We start from the raw sequence: 24668 nt of genomic DNA on the forward strand, positions 1-24668 counted from the left end.
CTTGGGAATGGGACCCACTATGTCTAAACATGAAATTCATTTATATTATATGTATTTATATTATATATCTTATATTCATTCATATATATATATATATATATATATATATATATATATATATATATATATATCATATATATATACGATAGAGCCTGAAGGCAATTTTGTGCAATATTTTTAGTGTGCCTGTGGTTCAACTGTGACCTGTCACAGGAGGTCAAGTATGGAATTTTCCCCTTGTGTCTTCATGTTGGTTCTCAAAAACTTTAGGAATCTGGAATTTTGGATTAGGGATATGTTTGGATTCATGTTGAGACCTTGTACATCAAACTTATAAATTGCTAAATATGTCCTAAGCTTCTACTTTGACAAATAAATCTTCATAAAGCCTTGGAAAGTTAGGTTTGATTAAGAATTCTTAGGTTCCTCAGAGTTCCTTACCAGAATATGGAATCTTGGATATTTGGCCCTTAGCTTGCCTGGCTTCCTTTTCCCCCCATTTTCAGCTCCATCCTAACCTTAGAGCCTTGCTAACCATGGTTGATAATCCAACAGGTGCCAGGCAGTCCAACCACATATCTTATAACCACTTAACAAGGCTGATGCCCCATCTTAGAATGGGGTCTTCTGTCATCCCTCTTTTACTTTGCTGGTACTTAATTCTGGGTCAGTTAAGGTTCTTAGTTACAAGGAGTGGAAATCAACTCTGGCTGATTTAAGCAGAAAAGGAGTTTATTAATAGCACACTGGATTTCTCATAAAATAGTAGGGAGGCCTATAAAACCAAGACTGGGGCCCCATAGTCAGAACGCAAACCCTAAACTGATCTGACAGAGACACCACTGCTACTGTCATGGTTGCAGCTTGCACAACTGTCCCTGCTAATGACATATGAGGGACACTACCTGGAGTGCTATTACTTCTATTATCCCACTAATCTTCCTTCCTGTCACCTGAGAGTTCTACATGATCCTGTTTTTTTTGTCACTAGTTATCACATCATGGGTGGGTGTGTTTGAGTAATAAACCCTATGTCATATGACAATATCCTATCTGCTAAGGAGAGGAAATATCTGGCATTTTTAGCATCTATAATGGAAAGTGGGTTCTATCCCACATCAAGACTCTTAAGATGAGGAATGCTCCAAATACTGGAAAAGGGTTCAAATGTTGGGACAGACAAAGCAATGGGAAATGCCCCCTACACAGTGATTCTAGGCTCAAGCCTACATTAACTGTTTGGCAGACCTTGATCATGATACTTAATCTTTCTTAGTTGACAATGACTAGTCAATAAAATGAGAAGACTCCACTTAACAATCTCTAAGGTCTCTTTTCTTTTTTTGTTGGGTGTGGGGGTCGTGGTGCTGGGCATTTGTGAGAGATAGAAAGTCTGGTGGTCCATTTTTCAGAATATAGTATTCAGGCTTAACTGGATCCAATTGTAGTCCTTTTAATTATAGCCCTTTCCTTTTGCCCACCCTAATTTTAAAATTAGCCAATTGCATAGATGGTACCCCTGAGTTCTCCAATCAGGGTAAAGGGCAGCACTGTGTTAGGTGTATAAACCATGGACTGCCTGATCAGGTTCGGGCTTGCTAGCCAGGTTTTGCTAATGTGCTAGCACACCCTACTGTCAGAAGTAAAACCCTTGCCCACTCACTTTTGAGCACATGCTTGATTTCTTGTAGTACCTTGGTGTTTCTAACAGCATTTTGCAACCCATGGGCACTTTAACATTAAGCTACATCCCCATTCTTTATTTTTTTTTTTAATTTTGAGACAGGGTTTCACTAAGTTACTGAGGCTGGCCTCAAACTTGCAATCCTGCTACCTCAATCTCCCGAGTCGCTGGGATTACAGATCTGTGCCACTACACCTGGCTAAAATCTCTTTTCTTATCCTACAGAATTGTTTCTTTGAAAAAATAGTGGCTTGAAAGATTTTGTTGCTTCTAAAAGTGAAATGTGGTCTAAGATATTGTTAATCAAGTTCTAGAAAGTCGGGGTAGTTCTGATGCCCCTCTAGATATCAAAGACTGAATTGTCATCATTTCCAGGGTCCTATATTTACTCTCTTCTTTCTTGACATTTTTTTCTCTCTGATTGCTTAAGGCTCCAGCCCCTAATGTATGCTGTTTGACAATGGTGCCTCCTAGTGGTTGAGGAAACTTCAGCTACAAGTGACAGCAAATGGTTCTAAAAAGGAGCAGCTGACCTCTGAATTGTTACTTGCTTATGTTAACATACCACTCTATTGTTTTCTGAAATTCTCAGACAAAAACGAAGGCAGATGGGAGTAACAGCCCCTGTTCTGTTCTACCCTGTAGAAACTTCAGTTAGCCCTCAGTGTTCTCTCTAATCCTCACAGCTGAGTATCCACCTCCCCAACCACCAACACTAAAATAAGGCAGAGTGACCTCCAGGTATAAATCTTGATGAGTCACATCACAGAATCTTTGTTTAAAAATAATTCATATTGAGACAGGATCTCACTAAGTTGCTGAGGCTGGCCTACTCGTGATCCTCTTGCTTCAGCCCCTTATGTTGCTGGGATTTCAGGTGTGTGCCATAGCATCTGGCTGGCATCACAGAATCTTAAAACAGGAAGTTTAATTAAAAAAACATGCTTGGGGCTAGTAGCAATTAACAGCAGATGAGACTAGAAACTCAGTGGCTTGATTCTTAGCCCATTATAAACTCCATCCTTCCTGCTCACCTTTTTGAAAGAGGTTGTCCTTGCCCTAAGATGGATTTATGGGGTTATTAAGAGGATAATGACATTCTGTTTCTTCAGGGATCTTTTAAAAATTGCAGCATATCCTTACAAGTTCTTTTCCTACTAGCCAAGAGACAGGAGAACCTTGGTGCTAGTAGAGACCAAGGTTCCAACCTACCATTGATTCTGTACTCAAAATGAGGTCTGTAGATTTCACCTCAGACACTGAGTACTAAATGGCCCCAATTACATTCGCACAAGGCAAGATGTCCAAAAACCCAGACCCTTGAACTTCTTTCTTTTCTACCCAGCCATCTCCCCCTAAAATTTTTAACTCCATTAATTCTAAAATATAGTTTGTTGTGCAAATTATAATTTCGTGCAATTCTTCATCTATTGGACATATTAGTTCAGCTGGTTTCAACACATTTCTTTTTAAGTTTCTTGACTTTGGTTTAGTCTTTCTTACTCTTGTGGGAAGATGGAATGAAACCTCTGCTACCCAAAGCCAAATTAGTCATAATCACTTCATCAGATTGCTTTTTTTTCCTTGCTAATTTTTTTTTATAATTCTGGTGTGGTTGAGTATCTATTGTTATAGTTCAGCCTCTCTACCTCTTGCTACTTTTCTCCCTGGAAAGAAATTCTCCTTCTTGCTCCTTGAAGCCTTCCCTTCATTTAAAGGCAGTTTCGCTGGTCCAGGACCCTGCTGCCAGTAATGATAAAGCTCCTGGACTCTAGAGAGGAGGTACCCTTCAAACATGGAGATATGAAAACCACAACTGGTTCCTTACAGCATCTTCAGAATTCAAAGATTCAGGGTCATTCTTTGATATTTCTGCCTCTGGCATTTTTTCTCTTGATCTGTTTCATGCCAGCCCCATTGTGGCCCTACAGATGAGGAAGGTGGGCTAATTTGGAAAATGATCTCACCTTGAACAAACATAGCAGGGATAACAAAATAATCATATCATTAATTACTGATTTTCTGTTTTCATTTTACTGTCATTTGCACTCTGAAATTGAACTAGGGGGTATAATTCTTACTTTTAGGCAAGTTGCTAGCTAAAATTAAATGTTAATGTTGGTACTTATGAAACTATAGATGTAGATATAAACAAATACAGAAGCAATAAACATAGGCATCTGTTTAAGCCTGAAGTGTTCCAACTTAGCAAGACAAAAAAATGGAACCATTACTATGTCCTCAGGAGAACATCTCATATGCTCATGAATTATTTCTAAGTTTCATACATTATGGAGAAAAAATATAGGAGTCCTTGAATGTTCAAATAACATCATGGTCAATTTGCAAGCAGCAACAAACTCTTTACATGGACAAATAAAAGCCAGCAGTTAACTAAATGGAATCTTCCAGTATTATAGGAAGACATAGATACCTAAATTTATCATCCTCAAATACTATGATTTTTAGAATAGTCACTCCTCTGGGATTAAGATAATCAAGTTTCCTGTTAAATGCAGGTATGTTAATAGCTAGTAGCAAAGATTTACTGAGCATTTAACTACACGCCAAGTACCATTTTAAGTGCTTTATCAGTAATAACATTTAATCCTCATAACAGCACTAGGAGACACCCACTATTTGGCAGATGTAGAAATTGAGGCTTAAGACAACTTGTCCAAGGTCACATGGTTACAAATTAGCAGAGCCAGGGTTTGAACTTAGGCCATTTGGCTCCAGAGTCCTGAGCTCTTAATCTCCATCCTGAAGTTCTACAATAAACAGAATTTATGACAATGACCATGAAGATGATGACTCAGTATTATGATATCAGACTTCTTTCCCATCTCATTTCATTCTCACAAGTTGGTAAGGTAGGGACTGAAGTACCAAAAGGTGAAATAGGCCTTGAGCTAATGTAATGGTAGTGACTACTAAACTCTGTTCTACTCAGCTCTTCTCCTGAGGTCCAATATCATATAGGTAGCTCTTTGGACATCTATGGGTGGGTGACCTATAATTACAACAAACACAAAGGATCTGAATTGATCGTAATATTATTCCCCAAAGCTTATTTCTAGCTTCATCATTCCCTCTAAGCTCAACTTTTAGAATTCCTGTTTTTGTATGTTGGATATTCTCCATCTAGCCTCCATGACTCTCAGCTTCTCTTTCATACATACCATCTCTATTCAACTGTGTTTTGTTCTCTATTGGTTCTTTAATACTGCCTTTCAACTTGGCCATATTGATTCCAAAGACAGCCAAACACATAGGCAAGTACACATGTACACACACACTCTCTTCAGGGTTTTTCAACATTCACCAAATAAAACAGACTCTTATTCAATGGTTGTTACTCTTTCCTTTTATCTTTTTGAGGGTTTTAAAGTCCTTTTAATATTTTTTCTATTATCCACATTTTCTTTTTAAAAATACCTTTATTTTATTAATTTGTTTTTATGTGGTGCTGAGGATCGAACCCAGTACCTCACACATGTGAGGCAAATGCTCTACCAACTGAGTTACAACCCCAGTCATACCCACATTTTCTTTAAACTAAATTTCCTATGTGTTGAGTTTGTTGCAGAATGTTAGTTTTTCCCATGTGCTTTGAAATTTTACTATGAACACTAATCTTAAGTGGGGATTTCTTGTTTTTGTTTTCCTTCTTCCTTATTTTCCTTCACCACTTTATATATGATGGTTGGAGCCTTTCTTAGCCACTACTGCAGGTTAAGGATCTCTGCCCACCTCTGGATTTCATGCAGCTAGCCTCACTCCAGTTTCTTCCTCTGTAGGAACTTCTGGTCTGTATTACAATGAAGAAGTTGAACTCCAAATCCCATCTTGCCTGGAATTCTTTACTGACTTTTGTTTCCACCCTCTACAATGATTTTTTTTTCATACAGAATTTAAAGGTCTCTCTCCATTGCACAATTCTGATTATATTATTACCCTGGTAAAGTTATTTCAATGTGCTCTACCACCTATAGAATAAAGCTTTAAATCTGATTAAAGGCCACCTCTTGAGAAAGGGCTTCCATAAACACCTATCTGAAACAGCAACCTCATCACTCTCTATTCCTTATTCTGACCCGTTCCTCACAGCATGTATCACTACTTGCCTGTTATTATTACATACTTGTTTGTTAGTCTCTTCCACTAGAATGAATATAAATCTCATGTAGGTATGGACTTTGAGTTACTCACTGTTGAATTTATAGCACCTAGAACAGTGCCTGGCACACTGTGGGCATTCAAATGAGTACTTGTTGAACAGATGAAATAAAAAGCCTCAGCACATTATCAAAAGCCCTAGGCATACCTGAGCAAGCTCTAGGCATGCAGTGGTGCACGCCTGTAATCCAGGTGGCTCAGGGGGCTGAGGCAGGAGGATTCCAAGTTCAAAGCCAACTTCAGCAACTTAGCGAGGCCCTGAGAAAGTTAGCAAGACTCTGTCTCAAAATAAAAAGGCTGGGGATGTGGTTAAGCACCCGTGGGTTCAATTCTCAGTTACCACTTCCTCTCCTGCTACCAAAAAAAAAAAAAAAAAAAAAAGAATCCTGGCTGCAACAAACTAGCTTTGGGACCATGAGCAAGTCACAATCTTCTAAGTTTCCGATTTTGCATCTGTAAAATGGGCATTGCAATGAAAGTCAGTGGGTTGTTAACAGGAATTGAGACCTTTAAAATGTGTAAACTATGGCGTGCAGTGATTTTACTATTACACGTCAAAACTTATCTCCAGTCATTCTCTTGTCTTGCACCTTGCTTCAATGTAATAGCTAATGATTATTAATTAGTAGTATCCCAAGCACACAAGCTGACTCACATCCTGGCTAGCATTCCACATGCTCTTAGCCTACCTGTAATGCCCAGCTCCTTTCCTACTTGTGTAGTCAACTTGCCATCTTAGAACAAGTTGACTTAGAACTTAGAACCCTAGCCCAAGCATGGAAACAATGGTGGACTTTTATTTGCTCTTGGTTGGACATAGAACAGGTCCCTGATTCAAAAGAAGACTGTCTATAGGTGGTTAGGATAACAACTTAGTAACTTAGTTTTACAAAAGAAGGGGAAATGGAGACAATCAGATAAATTCATTTACTCATTCATTTGTAGTTTTTCTCTGTCTGGAATGTGAAGTAACAGACACTCTAAGAAATTACTTTGGCTTCATGCAGATTTGGGAACTGGGAAGCTTGTTTTTGGGCCACATGTAGGCCCTTGAATAAATAGGAAAAGTTGGTCTTTCCAAAGCAAAGTTAATGCAAAATGCCTTTCCCCCCCCTAGTTTCCAAGAGGCCTGGCTTCATTCTGTTTTCTTTCTCTGAATTTCCTGAGATTTCTATAGCTTTATACTTTACTACTTTTGCCTAGTTTCATCCCTGCTATTACCACTTGGCAAATTCCTGGTCATCCTTTAAATTTCAGTATTACCTCCTCTAAGATAGCTCTTTCTTCACCCCCCGCTCCTCCCTGTCATTATAACTGTTTCCATGTCTTGCCATCTCTATTCCACATTTCTGGCTATATCTCACAGAAAATAGGTGTGATAATAAGTGTAATAAAATTAATAAATACATAAAGTTGTTAATAGTTAGGGCAACAATACAGGCCTCTTCACTTGTCCTTTAATGTTCCTAAGTCTCTCACTAAGGAAATGAAATAGTACCAAATGGGAGAAAGGAGATTCCAATAGACACCAAATTGAGAGTACATCTCAGAAATGATCAGAATGGGAGCTGTGAATAACTTGAGTATTGGTGAGTGGTTAAGGAATAAAAGAATTAGTGAAGGGTGGAACTAAGAAGTACTGAAACCCTTCATTTCTCCACAAAAATTGTCCTTGATCAACTCTCTTTACCTGGCCTTTGTGACCCCTGCTATCATGATTTTCCTTCCATTTCTTCATCTACTCCTTATCTATTTCATTTGCCAGTTATTCCTCCTGTTCTTCAACCTTTAAAGTCTGGAAGCGCCTCAACCCTTAAGTCTTCTTTTCTTTTTCTCTGTATACTCTTCTAAAGAAATCATCTATATAGCAGTCACTCATAAATATCTGTATCCAAGATCTCTCTGTGTCCCTGTAATTTTCCCCTCATTAAAAAACCCTTTCTATTGTAGAAATCAAATGTGCAAAGTAAAAAGCCCCATCTATCCATTATTCTGCTCCAACAATGAACAACTCATTGACCAATCTTGTTTTACCTATATTCTAACTGTTCATCCCTTGCCTAATTTTGAGGCAAATCAATAACACATGCGTAAATATTTCAGTAGTTATCTCCATGTGTTCAACTTCCTTTTAATAATTTCATTCAGTTGTCTTATAGAGACTTCAATCTTAACATGTCCAAAATGTATTTCATCACCTACTTCCAGGGGTACCCAAGGTAGTCAATGTCACCATCATACATCAGGTACTCACGCCAGAGACGAAGTCAACTCTGGTTCCTTCCCTTTCCTTATTTCCTTTATCCAAAAGTGAAACCTTGTCTCCTCTGATTTCTAAATATTTGTACCTATATTCATTTCCTTTGCACTCTACTGATACTGATCTATCCTAGCCATCACTGTCCATACTGAACTACAGCAATGGCCTCCCAATTCTCCCCATATCCAAATGTATTCCTTCCAACCCAATAGCTATATACTGTAGCCCCACCCCCAGCCCCACCAAAAAAATTTCTTAAAATGGCCATGCACAGTGGTGTATGCCTATAATTCCAGCTACTTAGGAAGCTGGGGCAGGAGGATCTCAAGCTTAAGGCCAGTGTAGATGACTTAAAATAAAAAAGGGCTGGAGATGTAGCTCAGTGTGTGTGAGGTACTAAGTTTAATCCCCCAAATCTCAAAAAAAAAAAAAAAAAAAAAAAAAAGAGCTGGGATATACCTTAGCCTGTGGAATCCTGGCTTCAATACCTAATATCTCTCTCTCTCTCTCTCTCTCTCACACACACACACACACACACACACACACACACACACACACAAAACCATATGCCTTGTTTTGACGTTAAAGAACATTTTATTTACTAACAGAATAAAAACATAACTCCAGGCAGTGCAAAATGTACCACTGAACCCAATCACAAAGAACTGCTGTTAATACACAACGTTTAAGCAATGCTACACTTATTTTTGGCAAAGTGCTGTATCATTCACTCTGTATAAAACTGACCATCTATGAACCAATCAATATAAAAAATTTCCATAAAAACAAACAAAAACCCTCAAAATTTAGACAGTGGCTCAAGAAAACAAGCTGCCATTTATGTGTAGACTGATGAACAGTATATATAACCTAACCAAATGTCCCTTTTGAGTTTTCAAGTTGATGAAAAAGGTGTGTCCAGGAATACACTAAGAAGGCACATAGTACAATCTACCACACTCTTCAGTCTCCGCAACTGATGCCCTGCCCCTGAAAAGCAAATGTGTTCACGATTTTACTTGAGGAAAATATAAGGCCACTTAAAAAAAAAACATAATCATTAATTAAAGTTCAAAACCTCTGGAGGAAACAACCAAAACTATATGCCTTTGGATGGTATCCGCATCTTTATAAAGGAGTGAAATCCCCAAATTCTTAATCTATATATGGTACTGAGGATTGAATCCATGGGCACTTTACCACTGAGCCACATCATGAACTCTTTTTACTTTATTTTTGGTACTAGCGATTGAACCCAGAGGTGCTTAACCACTGAGCCACATCCCCATCTCCTTTTATTTTGAGATAGGGTCTAATTAAATTGCTTAGAGCCTCCCTAAATTGCTAAATTTGGCTTTGAACTTACAATCCTCTTGCCTCAGCCTCCTGAGCCACTGGGATTACAGGCATGTATGTGTGTGCCTGGCTATTCTTTTGACTTTTTATTTTGAGATAAGATCTTGGTAAGCTGCTGAGGGTCTTGGTAAATTGCTGAGGCTGGCCACTAACTTGTGATCCTCCTGCCTCAGTCTCATGAGTTTCTGGGATTGCAGGTATATGCTACTGTGCCTGGCTCTTCTTATATTTTCAAACAGCAATAATGGAAAAATAAAATAACTGTTTTTAATAGTTAATAATTAAAAAATAAAATTAAAATAAAATACTTTTTATAGATGTTACTTGTTACTACTAGAACAAGGAAGTGATAGGGGAAAAGGAATGCAAACAAGATCTTTCTGAATGAACCCTATTCATAGGCTTGACTTTGTAATCATGTAAAGGTTTTCCATAATCTAAAAAAAAAAATCAAGATTAAAGCAAGAAAAAAGGCATTCTTAAAGAAAAATTGATGCAGGTAAATATATAAGACTGGTGGATTGTATCAATGTCAGTATTCTCACTGTGATAATATACTAGTTTTGCAGAATGTTAATGTTGGCAGAAATTGGGCAAAGTCTACAAGGACATCTGTATTATTTCTTATAGCTGCATGAGAATCTACATATGTCTCTCAATAAGAACTTTAATTTCAAAAAACCTGAAACAAACAAACCTAACTCTATCTATATCAAACTGTGGCATAACTACAAAGAGAAGTTATTTAGAATTACAGTCAAATCCAGCATTTGATTGTACATCCCTATGGGGGTATAACTTAAGGATGAAAAGAACTGCAATGAACTCCTTTTCATTGATTTTTATTATGTATTTAAACTAGTAGGATGAAACAAATAAGCACTTAATGTGGCAAGGAGCCAAGAGTTTTAGAGATATCATTTAGAAATACAAAGTTTAAAAAGTTAAGTAGAAACCCTATAATTTTTCCCTCATTAAAAAACCCTTTATATTGTAGAAATCAAATGTGCAAAGTAAAAAGCCCCATGTATCCATTATTCTGCTCCAACAATGAACCAATTGGCCAATCTTGTTTCACCTATATTCCAACTGCTCATCCCTTGCCCAATTTTGAGGCAAATCCCAGACATTAATAACACATGCGTAAATATTTCAGGAGTTATCTCCAAACAGTAAGGGCTCCTTTTTGGTAAAATAGCTGTAATATCAAAATCACACATTAAAAAATAATAATTTCTTATTATCTAGTAACTGTCATATTGTCTAATAAATAAAAATCTGCAATGTTACTTTAAACAGGAAATGATGGTATAAAGTCAGTCATAGTTTCATTTTTGTTTAGTTTTGATTAAAGCAACTTTTAATTTTAAAATAATTCAATTCAATTTTCTAACCAACTACTACTGGAGCTAGCACAGATCCTACAGGTTAAGGGATCAGTATTATAAGATTGTCCTGAAATAAGGGGTTCCTTAAAAACTGGAAAAAATTTTTTAAAAGATCCAGCCATTGTCTTGATTGACTCCATTTTGTTCCTCTAAACTGTTCTTTATGTCTCTGTCCCAGCTTCCTTCTGGCAGCCATCTCATGCTGAGAATGAAAACCAAATCCCCCAGCAATAACAATCCCCCCTCTTCTGTCTGGTGTAACAGGAAGAAGCCAGCAGGACTCCAGTGATGGGATCCCAGAAAAAACTAGACCTGCAACTAGACTGTAGACTGACAAAAATTACTATGCATATGTATAACTTTTAGCTCCCTGTTTTTGTTTTTTCCCTCTACAATCCTAAGACTCTTGACAATATATAGAAGACAGATTTCTAGAATAGCTGTCTTCCCAGTTTTGGTCCAACTGATATAAAAATTCCTTTTTTTTTTTTTTTGGTCCCAGGGTTTGGACCAGGGGTGCTTTACTACTGAGCCATATCCCCAGCTGGTTTTTTATTATATATATATATTTTTAATTTTGAGACAGGGTCTCACTAAGCTGCTTAGGGCTTTGCTTTGTTGCTGAGGCTGGTCTTGAACTTGCAATCCTCCTGCCTCAAAAAAAAAAAAAAAAATCCTCAAAATCCCAGCCTCCTGAGTCACTGGGATTACAGGAGTGCACCACCATGCCCGGCTCAAAAAATTTCTTTCTTGCTTAAGAAAAAAAAAAAAAAAGAGTACTTGCTAGGTATTTATAGAATGCCCCTCAGCTTGGGTTTGTCTGATGTTTTCTTCTTGTCTAGGTTAGGATTATGTTTTTTGGGGGGAAAGAATATCAGAGGTGAAATGCCCTTCTTATCACATCGTATCAAAGGGTATACGATGCCCACATGACTTTTCACTGGTGGTATTAACTTAATCATTTGGCGAAGGTAGTATCTGCCAGTCTTTCTACTGTAAAGTTATCATTTTTCCCTTTCCATACTTTGTTCTTTGAAATTAAGTCCATCCCACACTTAAGGGAACAGAGGGATTCGCTACATTGAATACTTGGAATTCTTTTGTAAAGGAGGTTTGTTTCTTCTCTCTCATTTATTGTCTAATTATTTCTTTATGTCAGTATGGATTCATATAATACTTTGTACTTTGGATTATAATCCAATACTCCTTTATTTTGTTGCTCAAATTATTTTACTTTTGGCCATTGGGAACAATTCAGGTTGGTTTCGGTGTCTCTCTGACATGGACCCTTCTTTTTGAACACTTCTTTACTTTCAGGCACTTTAAGATGCTTCAGGCTTATTTTATATTTTCTCTGTCTCAGCCCTAGAATTAATGATAATTTCTCCAAGAAGCCTTGGGTCTTTCTATTAGAGAAGGATATTTAGAAATGATGTTATGTGAGGGTATTGGTACACTTATTACTACTAGGATGTCACTGCAAAATTAGAGTGTGATAGTTAGGGTGTATATTATAATTTCTGGGTTACATATTAAAATAATAAAAGGGGGGTGATTAACCTTCCAAATTAATAGAGGAAAATGCAATGATAAAACATTCAATTGATTCCAATAAATCAAATAGCAGGAAAGAAACATGCAAAAGGTGGTACAAATAGCACCAAAGAAGATCATAGATGTAAATCAAAATATGTCAAAATACAATTAAATATAAATGGACCAACAAAAACTGAGAGACTGGAATAAAAAAAACCAAAGAAATTATATTACTTTAATAAGAGAAACATCTAAAATCCAAGGACATAAAAAGGTTGAAATTAAAAGGAAGGAAAAAAACCCAGAGAATTAAATCTATAATAGAAGGATGGAGATGACATGGGCTGGAGCCGTGGCTTAGAGGCAGAGCGCTTGCCTGGGTTTGATCCTCAGCACCACATAAAAATAAAGAAATAAAATAAAGGCATTCTGTCTATCTACAATTACAAAAAATAAAAAAGAAAAAAGAATGAAAAGATATAAATAAAGATCCTGCAGAAATATTATGAATAAATAACTTTGCACCAAAACTGTTTATAATTCAGATTAAAATGCACTTATTCCTATTAAAACGATTACTAAAAGTGATATGGCAATGAAAGAACACCTGAATATTGACATAAATATTTAAGGAATTGTCCAGAAATGAAAACTATTTTCATAAGAGAGTTTTGTCTGGATGGGTTTAGAGGTGAGTTCAACCATATAAAGAGTAAAAACAAAACAAAAACAACAAACCAGAGAGTGCTCCTTAATTCATTTTATAAGGCTAGTGTTATGTTGGTATGAAAACCTGATATATATTGTAGAAGAACATTATCTTCCCATAAATATTAACTTAAAAAGCCTAAATCAAATCCAGCAATATGAAAAAAGGATTATAAAGATGATATATTACGATCAAGTTTGGTCAACTCAATTCAGTGTATTAATAGATTAAAGGATGATATTACATAATCATTTTAATATATGCAGAAAAAAGCATTTGATAAAATTCACCATCTGTTCATGCTAAGCAAACTCTAAGATCAAATATAAGCAAAGATAGCTACTGTGCATTATTGTTCTGAATATTTTATCCATCACATTAAAGGCAAGAAAAAGAAATACAATGTAAAAGAATTTGAAAGGAACAAACCAAACCCTTATTATACACAGATGATATAATCACGTATGCAGAGAAGCCAAAATATTCAATAAATGATTACTGGAATTAATGAAAGCTGATGAATAGAAAGGAATGCAAAGTTAGTACAAGGAAGGAGGGAAAGAGTGAAGAGAGACTGATCATTTTTTTGTGTGTGTGGTGCTGGGGATTGAACCCAGGGCCTTGTGCATGCAAGATAAACACTCTATCAACTGAGCTATATCCCCAGACCCTGATCTATTCTTTTTAAAAAATCATTTATTTATTTTTATGTGGTGCTGAGGATCAAACCCAGGGCCTCACATGTGCTAGGCAAGCACTCTACCACTGAGCCACAACTCCAGTCCCAAGACTGATCTATTCTTAAAAGCAAATACCTATGAAAAAAATCTAACAAAATGTAAATATAACATGTTACTGTTATCTAACATGGAGAAAAGTATAAATCAGAGCTAAATAAATGGCAAGGTACATACTATGTTCATGAATGGAAGATTCAATATTGTAAACATGCCAATTATTCTAAAATTGTCATAAATATTTAATGTAATAATTCATGTCAAAACCCTCCAATTTTTTATTGATTTTTTTTAAAAAATAAATGACAGCGGAATGCATTACAATTCTTATTACACGTATATAGCACAATTTTTCATATCTCTGATTGTATATAAAGTATGTTGACACCAATTCGTGTCTTCATACATGTACTTTGGATAATGATGTCCATCACATTCCACCATCCTTGCCAATCCCCTGCCCCCTCCCTTTCCCTCCCAACCCTCTGCCCTATCTAGAATTCATCTATTCCTCCCATGTTCCCTCTCCCTACCCCACTATGAGTCAGCCTCCTTATATTTGTCAAATGTTTTCTCTGATATAAAACCCTTCAATTTTTTTTGGTGGAAGTCAACAACTTCCTTCTAAAATGTATATGGAAAATTCAGAAATAGATACAAACAACTCTTATAATATGACTAAAGAAGAATAAGGTGGGAGGACCTACTCTATGAGTAACCAGAGTTTACACGGTTACAACAAATAAGCCAATGTACTCTTGGCACAATGCCAAGCAAATAGGCTAATGGACCACAAATGAGCCTAGAAATGATCATACATATGGATGTTTGATTTATGGCAAAAGTGGTACTACAGAGCAATCTTTTCAGTAATTATGCTGAGATGACTGAATCTCCATATGGAAAGAAATGAAACAGGCTTGTTACCTTACAGCATATTTCATTAGTTCCAGAATGATAAAATATAAGAAAATATTTTCATGATTTCAGGGACACAAAAATGCTCATCACAAGATAAGGTACTGATGAATCAGACTATATTAAAATTACCAATTTGTTTTTATCAAATGTATTATAAAAAGAATGAAGAGGTAGGATACTAAGTGGCAATTTAGGAAAGAATAATCATAGAAAACCACTATGAGATTCTAATGCAGACTGATGGGCAAAAAATTAAGAATTCTGATTATGCCAAAATACTAGTAAGGATGTACAGCACAGGTAATACATACTAACGAGAATAAAATGCTGTTAACTAACAACAGGTTTAAACAAGGGCATTCCCAGGAAAATTAGGACTTGGATCACCTTACAAAGTTATATGGTGAAGGTTCAGTTTATATATCCATTTGAGAAAATAGCTCACTATTTTCTAGGAAAACTGAAGTTGCACATATTTTAAAATCTGTGGATTCTCTTCATAGGTCTATGCCTAGGAGTATATGAATGTGTGCTTAGAGGCACCAGGATGCATGCACAAAGCTGTTTATAACAACATTGTTCAAAACAGTCAAATCTAGAAACCACTCAAATGTGTATCTGTTAACATTACAATGAATAAACAGTGAAAGTCTGTTTGCTGCAATTCTATGTAGCAATAAAAGGAACAGCTGCACAAAGCAACCTGGATGATTCGCACAGATCCAAAAAAGAATATATACTAGGTCATATGGTGGTTCCATTTCTAGTCTTTTGAGGAATCTCCATACTTCTTTCCAGAGTGTTTATACTAATTTTCAGTTTCATCAAAAATGTATTGAGTGTACCTTCCCCCATCCCCACATCCTCACCTCACCAGCATTTATTACTTGTATTCTTGATGATTGCCATTCTAAGTGTGGTGAGATAAAATCTCATTGAACCACCATATGATCCAGCTATCCCACACCTTAGTATTTATCCAAAAGAACTAAAATCAGCATACTATAGTGATACAGGCATATCAATGTTTATAGCAGCACAATTCACAATAGCCAAGTTATGGAACCACCAAGATGACTGTCAACAGACAAATGGATCAAGAAAATGTGATACATATACACAATAGAGTTTTATTCAGCCAATAAATAAGTAAATAAATAAATAAAGGTATTTTCTGGTAAATGGATGGGACTGGAGAACATCATGCTAAATGAAATAAGCCAGACCCAGAAAGTCAAGAATTGAATGTTTTCTCTCATATGCCAAAGCTAGAGCAAAATAAGGGGAAAAAATTGGTAGGGATCTCATGAAAAGAGAAGTGAGATCAGTGGAGCTGAGGAAGGGGATAGAGGGGAAGAAAGGATGGATGAGAAAAGGGAGAAACTATGAAATGAAATTGACCATATTATGTAATGTATATGTATATGAATATACCACAGTGAATACCACCTTTGTGTATATCTATAAAGCATTAATTAAAAAAAACTATGAATAACTAAAAGGCAAACTAGTAGAGTGGAGGAAGGGGAACAATGAGAAGGAGGAGGGGAAGGAAAGAGGAAGTACTGAGGACTGAAGTGGAGGAAATTATATTCCATGCATATATGATTATGTCAAAATGAACCCCACTGTTATCTATAATATACTGATAAAAACATCAAAAATTATAACACAAGAATTAATCTGTAAGTAAAAAAAATTGATAGATTTGGGGATAGTATTTTTAAATGTCTGTGCTATCATTTCTTTTTCAGAAAAATGGAAATAATAAACAGCTTTCTTCTAATAAAAAGAATATATATGATTCTATTTAAATAAAGATTTCAAAAATAGGCACTGAATTATATTATTCAGGGATGCTTATTTTGGATAGTATAAGGGAGAAACTATGGAATGAAATTGACCAAATTATGCAATGTATATATATGTATATAAATACAATGTATATAAATACACAGAAGTGAAGTCCAGATTAAAATTTTTTCTGACAGAAAAGGGGTTGTGATCAGAAAGAGGAAATTAAGCAGCTGTTGAAGTAGGTAGTCTTTTTACTTCTCGACCTGGGTTGTAGTTTTACAATAATTCCTTAAGCTGCATATTTTTGTTTATACATTTTTACAAATGTGATATATTAAAAATATTAAATCTACATGTAATAGACATGTTTGTTTATATTCACCTACTCTTTATCCAGTAATTCTACTTTCAAAAGTATATTTTGAGAAAACAAAAGTAATTATGTATAAGAATATTAATTAAAACATAATTTCTGGTACAGAAAACCAAAAAACAATGTACATGCACATAGTTTAAACATCTTATTGTAGTCATAAAATAGTATACTGAAAACTATTTCATGGTATAAAAAATGTTTAAATTTATTAAATTATTAAGCGAAAAGAATTGGGAAACATAACTACTTATATAAAATAGTCCCAATTACTGTAATTGTGATAACAAGTTAAAGTAGAAGGAGGGGTTGGGGTTGTGGCTCAGGGGTAGAGCGTTTGCCTAGCATGTGTGAGGCACTGGGTTCAATTCTCAGCACCACATAAACAAATTAAATAAACAAAATAAAGCTATTGTGTCCATCTACAACTAAAAAAAAATTTTTTTAAAAAAGTAGAAGGAAATATTCCAAAATGTTCACTGATTAACTTTTCTGAAAGGCATTATTTTTGTCATTATAATTTTCCATAATTTCTAAATTTGTACAAGGTAGGTATATGGTAAATGTTGTGCACACTAAAAACAACTTACACATTATCATCATCATCATCATCATCATCATTATTATTATTTGATAATGGGGCTTGAACCCATGGGCACTCTATCACTGAACTACATCCCCATCCCTTTTTATTTTATTTTGAGACAGGGTCTTGCTAAGTTGTCTAGGCTGGCCTCTAACTTTTGATTCTCTTATCTCAGCCTCCTGAGTAGCTGGGATTACAAGCATGTGTTGTCATTTCTGGCTATACCTTTCATTTTTAAATAAATAAACTATATTCCTTTTCAAATAATGAAAAAGCAGCTGAATTTTCTTTGTATTTTATGTGTACATAAATTTATTCAAAATTATTTTAGTGGCTTGAAGATCAGCTTTCACATGCTATATGAAAAATTACGAAAATGAAAACTTCAAATGTATTTCTAAAATAGTAGCATCAGAATGAAATTTATTTTCTGATGCAGCATTCAGAGCCTAAAATCTAGTCTATGCTGTAACATTTCAAACAAGGATTTGTCTTAAACAAAGATCCGGCCACCTATTTATTCAACAGATAAAATGATACCATGGTTACAGTTAAAACCCAAACCCAAACCCAAACCTTATAATTATCTTTATAGGCAATTAATTACATTTTGTTTGCAGATCCAGGAGTTTATAACTCAAACCCATCTTCTATTATCACTATTTTAGTTTGTGTGGAAGAATTACCATAGGAGGCCTAAACTGCTATTTTAAGAAAGGCTTGACCAATCTCAAAAAATCAAAGGCCAAATGTTTTCTTTGATATGTGGATGCTGATCCATAATGCAGAGGGCTATGGAAGAATGGAGGAGCTTTGAATTGGGCAGAGGGAATGGGGGTAGGGGTGGGAAGGATGGTGGAATGAGGCGGACATTATTACCCTGTGTACGTATATGATTGCATGAATGATGTGACTCTGCATCATGAACAGCCAGAGAAATGAAAAGTTGTGCTTCATTTGTGTACAATGAGTTGAAATGCATTCTGCTGTCATGTATAACTAATTAGAACAGATAAAAAAAAGAAAGGCTTGAAAAGTCTGCTTCCAAGGTTGGCCCTTGACAGGCAGGCATCAGGGAATTTGATTTTCAGCAGGTTCCTACTACCTACCTGAAAAGAGTGGCTTCTTGTGTCTAAACTGTTTGTGCAAACAATATGATTTATGCTGAACATCTGCTTTGTTTCTAGGGGGTCTGGAATTTGGTGCATGCCAGGCATAGGGTGCCTATGTGACCAGATCCCTGTAAAAGCCCTAGGCACCAAGTCTCTAAAGAAGTTTCCTGGTTGGCAATATTTTACATGTTGTTACAACTCATTGCTGGCAGAAGACTCTTGGAAGCTTGCACTTGGACTTCTACCCATGTGTCTTATACTGATGTTACTTTACATCCTTGTGAATACAACTATATGCTGAGTCCTTTGAGCTCTCTTAGTGAATCATCAAACCTGGGGGTGGTCTTGGGGACCCCGACACACAGTTCTTAAAACTAAAATCAACTGGACATTTTGATGCAGTGACTCAAGAGAAGTGTTTAGTTTGCTGAATGAATGGATAGCAATTTGTATCATCTCACATAAAAAAAAATCAAAATAGATCAAAGAAGATCAGCTATAAAAATGTGTGCAGACCTTCAAATAAATTAAAATGCAATAGTCCAGATTTTTATTGTTTGATTTGAGACAGACATATTTTCCCTTAAGTGGAAAATTTGCTGGTAAGTAATAGTCATTTCCACTCTATCAATATAAATGAATTTCATAAATACTCCATTCTACAAGCATAAATATCTGACAAAAAATAAAGTAAAAAATAAATAGAAGCAGTTTCAGTCTATTATATCCTTTATTGGCTTCAAAAACACAAACTACTAATATTATTTTAAGAGATACAAACTATTATTTTCATGTCAGATATATTTTAAATCCATATTTAATTACTGTAAAAGTCTCCCTGTGGTATATGTAATCATTCTATAATAAGGTAATTAAAATTCCTTAGCCAGCCAATTTAGGATTTACAGCTTAACTCAAGTACCAGACACTACTAAAGACAAGCCTGAATGTGTTACTTAGAAATAAACATTTAATTTTGGGGAAGTAATATAACTCAGTCCTGTCTTCAAAATGGAACCTGTATTTTAAAATACATTTCAGCAAATTGCTACAGACAGGTTCCAATTTAAATGTAATCCCAAAGAAATGGATGTAATGCAAACACATGCAGATGTCTAACTACTGTATGTATTGGGGGAAATGACAAAGAAATCTCTAAGTAGTATTGGCCCTACTTTGAAGGTCAGTCCTCTAGATCTGTGCTTTCAGGACGTGTATCAGGTGAAACTGAAAGTCTACGTACGGACAGAGCCTGGGTACACGTTGTCTAACAATTTCTCCACAGGATTTTATAATCTAAGTTTTGAAATCATCTTTTCCAGCTTGAACATTCTAGCTCTGTGGGTCCCTGCATTTAAGTATGCTTTAAACTTATCAACTGTAACTAAGTGAATATCAACTCATTCTAAGGATTTTTTTTAAACAAATAAACAACATGATTGAGTCATACAACTTCATGACTTTCATTTAGGAAGAGAAAAGGAGGGTTGCTTATACATAGTCTATAGTAAAGACAGACATGGATACCGTATTAAGAAACTTGCTGATAATTAAAATATGTTGTTTTGTCTAGCCTTTTGTCCACATAAACGATAAGAGTGGTTTTACAAGCAGCCAACAAACAGCAAAGTTAACTAGTCTAATTTTATTCGTTTTACTTTTCCTTGTCTACTGTGTAATAGTGTCATGGTAGAAAACTTGGAAACAAGTCTAGGCCACTCATAACCTTAGCAATGAGCCCTTGAATACTGGGGAAAATGACGTCTATTATCAGGAACATGGAACCAATTCTAGAGTAGCTTAGCTTAGAATGCAGCTATAGAAGCAATCTCTCACCTAGCCAGTAGGTGGAGGCGCACACAAGATTTTTGGTTTTGCTCTTTGATCCACATGACTTTAAATCACAGTAATCAATGTTTTGGGTCTGTTGGTTTGAAACTAGGAGTTGAGGAGAATGCAAAAAATTGGGTGAGGGCAAATGTTGAGGTGAATTTATAAAACAATGGTACAAAAAGAACAGTTTTATATTTCTATATAAGTTATTTTAACTGTGACTTTACAATCTCCTTCTAGATCCGTAGGAGAGCTCATAAAACAATTCTAAATTGAGAAATTTATCATTTAAGATTCATGTTCAATCAGGGAAAATTGAGCAGCAACTGAATATGACATGGCATTAAGGAAATAGTATTGATTTGTTAAGATATGATAATATTATTACGATCATTTTTAAAAGTCCTTATCTGTTAGAAGCACAAACAGGAGTATTTATAGGAGAAGTGACATTGCTTTAGAAATCTTCAGGGGTGAAAGATATCTTGAACAGGAATGGCAAAATATTTTGAACTCAATGGCTAGGATGCTGGTATTGATTATACTATAATCTCTTTATTTGACACTTTACAAAATAAAGTAAAAATGAATTAAAAATGTAATACCAAACAATATTCTAGTAATCTGGATTAAATTAGGATTAATTTGGATAATTTGCTGGTAAATATCCAACTTTAATGAGTTCTTATCTCAATGTATAGCCATTGAATTATTTTAGTCACACCTGCATCACACAAAATTGACTATTAATATCTCATAGAGACTGCTTAACACTGAGAAACTAAAACCCATTTTATGACACCAAAAGATCATCTTCTCTCTACTACCCTGTCATTTAGACCCCTTTGATACAAACAGTAAACATGGTAGAAATCAGGTGAATTTTTAAATATTGCTTTCTGTGCTCATTACTTTAAAGTATATGAATAAATCTGCTTTTGCTTTTCTCAGAGAAAAAAATATGGACAGAAACAGATTTATTCAATGGAGAATAAAATTAAACCAGAAAAGTCATTCTGAAAGAATTACAATATCTTAAAATTGGAAGGCACAGCAGAGTCCCTCTCTAAACCAAAAGTAAAATCTATCTTTGTCCCCTTGGAAGGAGTACGAGTCTCCATTATAGGTCCTCTTAAAGGTGGAATCTGCCACTTGTTGATTCTACTTATGGCTTGTGATGTTATAGTGATTAAGCATATAATCTTATACATGATGATCTTTCAAATAACTGAAAACATTAAGTATGTTATACCTATGGCATTCTGCACTGGGGACTCTTAGTAGAATAAGAAAACCAATAAATTCTTGGGGAACTAAAGCCTCTAGTGTTTTCAAGAGCTCTTCCATGCCAGTGGGTCTTCAACCTGGGATTCAGGTATATCTGGGGGTACTCAAAGTCCTTCCTGGGAACACATGAACTAGTATATTTTAAGGCAATTGATTTCCATATCTTCATTTGCTATAACATAGTCTACTTGAAAATGAATCTAGTTTTCCTTTCACATCTCCACATCTGCAATCACTTATCTCCAAAGACCAACTGCTTCCGTATCCTGAAAATCCTGTCTAACTTCAAAGAGACAGTTGGGGAATACACAGCTCCTGTGGGAGGGAGACACAACTGGGAGCAAAGAGAATTTGAGAAAGAAAAGGAGATGTCACCATATTTCATCCAGATAACATATTCATAGCAAAGCCTGATCTATTTTAGAATTCGAAATCAATAGTAAGAGGAGTGTCATTGGGATGTCTATTAACACTTTAATTTTATTTGAAAAATGAAGTCGGATTTTTTTTTTCTGACAGAAAAGTGAGTCTGATTTGGCTGAGTGATTTGACAGCGAGGACTAGCTTTAGCCATGTAGGTCACATAGCAGGCACTTCCCATAAAGCAAATGAGATAAATGTGCAGCTCTGCAGTTGTGAAGGAAATATATTTAAAGGAAAATCCAAGACACTAAAAATTATATTCTCGCAATAAAAATTTTTACATACCAACTTAAAAACATGTGAGAAGGGCATCTAGGTTTTTCAAAATTCTGTTAGTAGGTTTGCTGGCAAAGAGACTGAAAGCCATGACTCTATGAGAGAATCTCCAGGCTCCTTTTCGTTCTGGTTATACCCTTCTGTAAATATTCCTGTGTCCTGCTTACTACAGACACTCCGGGGAGAATAAGCAGTGTATAATATGGTGGGAGTGTGGCTCTGTTCAGAATATTATCTACTTCTCATTAATGTAACCTAACATTCCATTCAGGGCTTTTTAGCTATTGCAAACAACTAAGTAAAACATTAACATCTTTTTCACATAAGTAGTCACAACTAAATTCACACCCGTCTTGCGCTTATATATTTGAATGAAGGAATTTATATTAACTGGTCTTAAATTTCACTTTCTTTGTTTCAGCTCCTTGACTACAAGCTTGTAAACTATTTTTGAGTTTTGGTATAGATCACTAATGTGTCAGCTACTCTGTGGGGGGCAGTTTGTGAAATGCTTCCTAGAGATTCCTATCTCCTGGTATTCAGGTGGTGGTATGTGGGCTGGACCTACTGACTTGTTTGTAACTAGGAGAATGAGGCAGAAGTGATGGTATATAATTTTGGAGACTACATTATAAGTCTGTGACTTCTACCTCCCATTTCTTCTTGCTTGTTTGCTTGCTCTGATGCAGCCACTGGCCATATTGATTTAAAGGCCAATGTGACAAGCAACCTAGGGACACCTGAAGCCAGCAGCTCTTAAGGAACTGAGACCCTCAGTTCAAGAATCCAAGAGGAACTGAAGACTGACAACAACCGTGTGAGTGAGCTTGGAAGAAGAACTAACCCTCTCTCTCCAGTGAAGACTGAAAATGGCTTTGGCTCTGGCTAACACCGTGGTTACCACCTTGTGAGAGACCTAGAGCTAAAGGACCCACCTGAATGGTGCTCACATTCTTGACATACAGAGACTGAGATAATGCATGTGCTGTTTTAAGTCACTAAATTTTTGGTTATGATTTGCTATGAAGTCATAGCTAATGAATACACCCTCCAACCTTGGTATCTTTTGAATGTTTAGTATGTATATCTTCCTTTTTAATTTTCCTGACCAAAGTTACTGATTAATTCTGAATAGAATAGGGTAAAGACAAAACCCTGTAGTATGCTGTCCCATAAATCTCTTTGGACAATCATCCAACTAGCTATGGGATACTCAGTTGTACTATCCTTAGCTCACATTTCTCTGACTCATAAAAATTTTGTGAGTAACACGTCAAGGACCTTACTGAAATCAAGATACACTATTAGCCACAGAATTTCCCTCATTTGTCAATGTAGTGATTATATCAAAAGAAGAAGTTGTCTGTTATTGCTCATTTTAAGTTGCCAAGGAGACTTGCTACATGGAAACCTCCACTTCATCCTACTCTTCACCTCAGACTGACCTCTTGGTCAGAATTGCACATTTTGAGGCCTCTTATTTACCTCTGAATTCTATTTCCTTTTGGAGCCTCTTCTTTGAAGTGTGCTTAAAAGTGTGAGGATAACCAAATACACCCAGCTTTTGCTTCCTTTGTCATGAACCTTAAGATGAAATAATCCTTTTTTCCCCTGTGCTTTCGGGTCTTTCTAAACAGATGAGGTCACAGCTATTGCTAAAGTTGAAGAGAAAATTGTTAGCATTTTCTAAAACCAATGTTGCTTAAAATTTTACTCCTTAAGAAATAAAATTTACACTCACAATTCAAAAACCATGTAAAGCATTCCATCTGAGCTATATGTCTCCAATAACTCTACAATGTGTGGATGTTTCAGCATATGACAGATACTGGCTTCCCGCTTTAGATCTGCAAAACAAACATACAACATACTTCATTAGGGTAGGAACACAAGACAATTAGAGTGAATGATGAGTGAATGATGTGGTCTATGGTAACATGAAGACTTCTCTAACTAAAGAGATGAAATTCCCCACTTAAATCAAGCTTAACTTTTAATCCTTTAAAATATTTGACAATATAATATTTCATAATTTTTATCAGCTTAAATCTATATACATTACACAAGTCAGCTCTTATTAAGAACACATTTACACTTCTTAGTACAAATAAATACTTTGCTCCAAAGTAAAATAAACACACAAATAAATACTTCCCCAAACTCTGGTAATCAAGTTTCAGTTTCCAAATTTATAACTCTTCCTCAAACTAC

The 24668-nt window shown here is 35.6% G+C and overlaps 1 protein-coding gene across 5 annotated transcripts in view; it reads right to left on the reverse strand.

The window, feature by feature from the left end:
- The window catches only part of Cask (calcium/calmodulin dependent serine protein kinase), a 348936-nt gene that overhangs the window by 194549 nt on the left and 129719 nt on the right, over positions 1-24668 (reverse strand). For all 5 annotated transcript variants that reach the window (XM_077106548.1, XM_077106546.1, XM_077106547.1 and 2 more), the window contains one exon: positions 24199-24304. In XM_077106548.1, the coding sequence (XP_076962663.1) occupies positions 24199-24304 (106 nt within the window). The remainder of the gene's footprint in view (positions 1-24198; positions 24305-24668) is intronic.

Source organism: Callospermophilus lateralis, chromosome X (genome assembly GCF_048772815.1).
Source record: "Callospermophilus lateralis isolate mCalLat2 chromosome X, mCalLat2.hap1, whole genome shotgun sequence".
In the NCBI taxonomy this organism is placed as follows: Eukaryota; Metazoa; Chordata; class Mammalia; order Rodentia; family Sciuridae; genus Callospermophilus; species Callospermophilus lateralis.